The sequence below is a fragment of the Phaseolus vulgaris genome, chromosome 5 (genome assembly GCF_051622355.1).
Source record: "Phaseolus vulgaris cultivar YP4 chromosome 5, ASM5162235v1, whole genome shotgun sequence".
Classification (NCBI taxonomy): domain Eukaryota; kingdom Viridiplantae; phylum Streptophyta; class Magnoliopsida; order Fabales; family Fabaceae; genus Phaseolus; species Phaseolus vulgaris.
In genome coordinates, this window is record NC_143502.1 from 15,611,687 (window position 1) to 15,618,619 (window position 6,933).

A 6,933-nucleotide genomic window follows, 5' to 3' on the forward strand; every position below is an offset into this window, starting at 1 on the left:
TTTCATTATATAACCTCTAATTGATGATACTAATTGGTGATACAAAGAAGAGTATTTTTGTCATTTCATATAAAAATTAAAATTTTAGAAAAAAAAAATTGTATACTAACAAAATTGTCAATATATTATTTTTTTTAGAGAGAGAAATGATATATTAACACTCTAATTGATAATATAAAAATAGATATACAAAATTTGAAATTTAAAAAAAAAATCGTATATTCAATGTATCATTTTTCTTCACCAAAAACTAAAAATCAATTCACAATGTTTCGATTCTTTACTGAAATAGAATACCTCCATGGTTAAAACCATATAAAAAAAAATCTTGAAACAAAAAAGTTCTTATTCCAAAACTTGCACACACCAACTTCAACTTGAGGGGATAATGCGCATATATGTTGTAAATTGAAGATATAGTATTCCTATCTTTGTTTATGTGATATCTAAATATATAATTTGGTTATAATTGGATTATTGTTTCTAGAAAGTAGTTTATTATTCATGTGAATGTATGTTCTGCTTTCACCTATGGCCCTTTTTCTGGACATAAATGAATAAGAATCAGGTTATATACTATTTTCTAAGAATAAAGTCTGTAACAAAATATTTTAAAATTCATGTAAAGTGTTTGATGATGATATGAAATTATTATAATCAACAGGCTGAAACTTATTAAATCTTAACTAACCATCGTAGTTGTCTTGTCTGCAATTTTAGAAGGAGAAGATGCAAGGATCTGTGGCATGACCTCCACATCTCTATGGAGTAGTCAAAGGGAGAGTGATGTACCTGAGTGGAGAGATGGATCCAGGCACGGTCGGTTGACGTAATATAATTGTTGACGTGTCGATCTTCTTCTCCTTCGGTCGTTACTTCTTGGTGTCTCCTTCAGTCAGGCGGGGAGGGTACCTGCGAAGGCACTCCGACGCTCAAGTAAGTGAGAGAGATTCTAAGTGTGATTCAGTAAGTGGATGAAAACGTACCTTTCTTTGGCGGCTTGAGCACAGTATTTATAGGATTGCCTAATGGGCTTTCTGTCCCTTGGGCTCATAATGGTTATGGATGAGTCTTGCCAGTCGTGCCCCGGAATATCCGGAGAACATATCTTCTCTAAACGCGTATTCCTTATTTTTCGGAGGTGTATCTTAACCACCTTAGCTTGTCACATAAATGCCCTTACATTTATTATGCATTCGGTCGGTCGGCCACGTGTGTTCGTCCGGTGCCTACCAGTACAAATGCAAATTGCAATCACAGACCAACCTTGTTCCAACAATCATTGACATGTTTCATATACCAAGAAATATGAACCAACCTGTAGATATCTTCGATTAAGTGGGCAACTTGTCTAATCTGATTCACACCAACCATATAGATTCAAATCACATTCTCGACGCTGGAGAATACCTTGGTCGAGGTTCCTTTCAAGTAATGAACCACACATGATGTAACATCTCAATGTTCTGTCCGGGGTTACCTAATGAGATAATGTATGAACATTATAAGAAAGCTAACCTATAGTAAAACATAAGTATATGCGGGGGAATTTACAAAAAGGGAGTAGTTTTTTTTTAGATTTACGCAATTTTTTTTTTCAAAGTTGTCAATGGTGTAGGTAACACAAATTAAATTCATTAATCCTGCCGCACTTATCTTTTTAATTAAAGTTGACAACCGGATTAACAACTTTAGTTTAAATAAAATTGAATACAGGATTGACAACTTTAGTGTATTTTATCTCAATTAAAGTTGTCAATTCAATTGGCAAATTCACTTGATTTTATTTTTAGGGTTTAAACAAATGATAATTAATATTTTAAAAATAAAAATATATAATTAAAAAATTATTTTATAAATAATACCAAAATTTATTTTTTTTTTATTTAAGAAAATGATATATAAAGTTGAATAATTAAAATGAATATTTTTTACAATAATTTTAAATAAATTGGGTTAAAAATATTTGTTTGATAAATTAAAAATATTTAGTATTTTAAAAATATTGTTAAAGATAAAAATACACTTATAAAAATGTGATATAATTTATGTATAAATTTTTAAATTATATAATATATGAAAGTATAAATTATATAATATGTAAAAAGTAATAATATACATGTATTTATATAAAATAAATGTATTAAAAATAAATTAAATTATTGAATATATGTCATTAAAAGAAGATGATATTAAAATATTTGACGAGAACAACATTACAAAGGATGACTTTACTGTCTAAATGGACAATTTTTCTCTGTTGTGACCTTCATTGCGACAATAAGAACATTTTTTTGTCTTGTTCTGAATTGATTGATCCATTTCATTATGCAAACGAGTTGTAATTGGTCGTCCCAAGTTTTTACGTTGCATGTGGGGTTCTGGTATGAAATTTGGCCCGGTATAAGTAGACCAATAATCCTCGTTTCAAACAGGGTGAAATTCAATTTGATATGCCTTTCTAATCGTGTGGAGGTTGTAAACTGGATCAATGAATGTCATCATTTGTAAATGACAAGAGGAACAAACTGCAGTAACATGACGACAAGGAAGTCGAAGAGCTTGGAAGTGGCCACTATCACACCACCAATCATTTAATCTAACTGTATATGATTGAGGTCACCGACCATGTTGGGGGGTGACTAATTCTTGGACATCAAATTCAGAATTTTTTGCATTAAACCTTTCCACAAACACACATAGTCGAATGTTGTTGATTTTTTCTAAGTAAGGTTGTGATATCTTCTGAATAATTATGACATGCGCGTAACATGGTGTCTATTTTGAAGACTCGTTCAACAAACCATGTTTTTATTTTTTCAAAAGTTGCCTTAACCAAAGCGGATATCAGTAAGGAACAAGCTCCATTAAGCACGAAGTTAATGCATTCCGCTAGATTTGTGGTCATATGACCATACCTCTTTCCCCCATCATATGCTTGAGTCCATTTCTCTAATTGTATGCGATCTATCCAGAAAAATGCTTGCTTGAACTCAGATCGCATAACTGATAGCTTTTTCTATACTATGGGTTGTTTCATCTCATAAGCTGTCATAAAGAAGTAAATGAAATTAGTTAAATGGTAAAAGGTCGTAATTATCTGTGAAAGAAGGTAAGGAATGTCATTACCCATGTTAATTAACTGTCGTTTGAGCTCAACATTTTAGAATTTTTTTGTTGAAATTCGATGCGATATGGCGTATGCAATACACAGAAACAAGGTCTTCTCCTTCCCATCCAACTTCTTCGGATTGTAATGCTGAAATTATACTGGTTCCTCTATCAGTAATCATGCACAAATTCGGCTAAGGTGTCACATATTGTCGCAATAATTGGCGTCTCGCCTTCAACAATCGCAAACGTCAATGGAAATATGTTTCGATTCCCATCTTGAGCGGTTGCAGTCAACAATGTTCCACGGTATCTTCCGGTTAGAAATGTCCCATCAACTTGTACAATGGGCTTGCAAAAATTGAAACCATTGATACAAGGCTTGAAAGACCAAAACACGTGATCCAACGTGTAACAAGAATTGTCTTGAACACCATCAACCATACAAGGAGAAGCAATATACTGCACAATTGTCCCCGAATTGCTTTCTTTTACTGCTTCCAACCATCTAGGAAGATCATTGTAGGACTGTTCCCAATCGCCAAATGCTAAAGCAAGAGCTTTTTGTTTTCCCAACCAAGCTTTTCTATATGTGATAGTATAGCCATGCAGATTTTTTATTTCTGTAATTAAGCTTTTAATTGGGACGGAAGGGTTTGCTTTTACTGAAGTCAGCACCATGGACGCAATATGGGTTGAATCCAAATTAACATGGTCTGCCGTAAGATTTGTTGACAAACAACTATGTTGTGCATCAATTTTTTTTTTTATCTTCCATTGACTTCGGATTTTACTAAAAGATGCACGTAATCTCCATTCGCACCCTCCATCATGATGTATGCACCGAGCCACATATCTATCTGGCTTTGATTCCACGACAACAAATTTGTAACTGTTGTCTATGTGGTATCGTTTTATGGCATTCAATGTCTCCTCCTTTGACATGAAAGATATGTGTTCATTGAGGTCGCAATCAATGTTATGTCCGGATTGACTGCCAGACGAAATATATTGTGAAGATCTATTGAACTGATCTTCATCATCCAAATCAAAATCGTAGTTATCTTCGTCTTCACTTATGTCGTCCACGATGTTTCTAATTATTGGTTCTTCATGTCGGCTTAGTGACGTTCCACCGACATTCCACATGTCCATCTGCATTTTTAAAAAACATGATAAAGAAGAATGTTACGGAAAATTTACATTACCTTTACAACTTTCTTTGAACTTTATACTAGAAGGAGAAAATAATATATCTCACAAATCTTGTCCTCAATTTTTTTTTTACTTGGATGCAGGAATTAAGACAAGAAAAAGTGTAAAACAAAGAAGGAGTGCAAGGCTACAGAGCTGCATTGTTGTTTCATTATATAACAAATGTTCTGTATGAGTACAATATAATTTTAACATAATTTTTGAAATTTGTATTCATAAGTCAAGTGTGTGACAGAAAGCCATCACTCCACGCTACACTTTGTTTAATGTTTTTTTTCCAATTTCATAACAAAGAAGTTGACTTCATCATTGGCAACTTTGGAAGAAGTTGCATTCACCATTGGCAACTTATATTGAAAGTTGCCTTCATGGTTGATAACTTTGCATAGGCACCAAATGAAAAAAGTTCACACACCATTGGCAACTTCAATTGCAATTTCGTGCACCACCAAGCAATGCTTTATTTTCTCTCCAGCTTTACGCTCACATGGCTATAGTTTTCATGGCAGAGATTCTTTTTGGAAATGAAGTTTGAATTCAAACTTTCATTTATTCAAACTCTCAAGCAAATCTATTTAATAGAGTCTGTTCCAAAGTGCTTAAGGGTGGCATTGAATCACAAAGGTAAGTTCTCTCTAATATTTTAATTATTTAATTAATTGTAGTAGCAAACACATGCTAATAAAGATTATCAGTATATTTTAGCTCTCATAAATTGTTTTTGTATTTTCTGTGGATGGATCTGTATGTATTTTTGTATTACATGGTGGCATTACTCATGAACCCTTCTTCATTCCAAAAGAAAATTATATCTTGGTTTTGACTAAAATTTAGTTCTATATATATATATGAGGGAAAATTACATGTAAAAGAATTTAGTTATAATAATTTAGTTCTAATGTACTGATATTTTTAAATTTGTAAACAAAGTTAACTACTTAAAATTTGTTTTTAAAACATTAACAAAATTCAACTAATATTTTTTTTATTTTCATACAATGTCTTCCATTATAGCTGATGATTAAGTTTAAAGAATAGAGAATGAGTATGAGTATTTTATAAATAGTAAGGTGTAGAATAAGAATCTCTGACGATGGAACAGAGACAAGCATAAATAATGAATTGTTCTCCATTTAGTGGGATATAGGCAATGGGCAGAAGAGGCCTAGTTCTTGACCTAACATAGAAGACCAAAGTGTAAGGTGGCCACATATTATCCATGCAGAAACTTTAATTTTAATATGTAATATATGTTATATTTTAATACTTTTATTTGAATACTTATATTCTGTTAAAGGAATTTAAAAATTATAGTTTAAAACATGAAATTTAATCAATATCAACTTATAAAAAAAGAAAGCTAATATAATTAATTGATATCAAATCCCTCTATCAATTTTTTTCTCCTTCGAGCCGGTAGTGAAAAAAAAAACCATCTAACAATTCAAACATTGACAAACAATTGCTAAAAAGATATTTTTATTTTATTTTTCTTATATTTTTATTGTTCGTACATAATTTATTACTTTCAATAATTTTTTTATAATATGTTATATTCAGTACTCTTTAATATGTTATATTCAGTACTCTTTAATTAATATATGTAAATATCTTTTTCTTATCTTTAATTTAAGAAAATTAATGTTTATTGATTTTAGTAGGAATTATCTATAAAGGTACTCTAAAAATTGGTTGTATTTTCAGGAATCATTTTATTAGAATTTTATGGCATCTCATCGTCTTCCCGCGAATATGACTATATTTCAACTCCAAGACAAACATGTTACTAAATATGTATGGGAAGGTAATGAAAGACTATTGAGACCCATAAGACATGCAAGTTGGGTACTAAAGCATGAGGATATACTTGACCAACGAGTCAAATAGTTAATTGATCATTCTGGTTTTGGACATTTGTTAAAATTTAAGCACATTGACTTCAACCACGTACTAATTACAACGTTAGTGGAAAGATGGAGAATAGAGACTCATACCTTTCACTTTCCTCTCGGTGAAACAATTGTTACTTTGGAAGATGTGGAATTAATATTGGCTTTACCTATTGATGGACAGGTTGTCACGGGGATTACTAGTGGTGGGGGTCAGCTGTATTGGCTTCTCTGTATTGTGCGCTCGATCACGTAATAGACTTTAATCAAGATAATATTGGAGGTTGTACGTTGCTTTTACAGTGTTGGCATGGGAACGCCTAACATGCATTTCTCCACAACTTCAACTATTGACTGATGAAGAAGTTCAACAAGGAGTTGGTTTCCCACTCGGGAAAAGGTATGTTATTTTTGTATTAATTTTCGAGATAAGAAAACAAAGTTCTTAATATTCCTTTGCTTACGTTAGGTGGACTCGGAGGATGCATAAGATGCATGTTATAGGGATCAATCTCACATGTCATTCCAATCATCATTCCGTCAACCACCTTTCAACTACTCAACATTTCCATCTCAACAACAATTTTTTGTTGGCCCGTCAAATCCCTTTTTGCAACCTCTACCATGACCCCCCATCTGCCTACAATCCAATGTCATCTATGCAGTATTATCAACCAACAATGTCTTCACAAGTGTCCGCAAATTAGAGTGATGACAA

At 32.2% G+C, this 6,933-nt stretch overlaps 1 protein-coding gene across 1 annotated transcript; it reads right to left on the minus strand.

The window, feature by feature from the left end:
- Positions 1–3,282: 3,282 nt before the first annotated feature.
- On the minus strand, positions 3,283–4,266 carry LOC150027507 (uncharacterized). Its single transcript, XM_090302876.1, has one exon. It carries the CDS (start codon positions 4,264–4,266, stop codon positions 3,283–3,285), a length of 984 nt encoding a protein of 327 aa, XP_090159002.1.
- Positions 4,267–6,933: the final 2,667 nt, after the last annotated feature.

Bases quoted from the DNA above. Each gene is read 5' to 3' on its own strand.
- LOC150027507 (XM_090302876.1), bottom strand. From the start codon at position 4,266: ATGGACATGTGGAATGTCGGTGGAACGTCACTAAGCCGACATGAAGAA.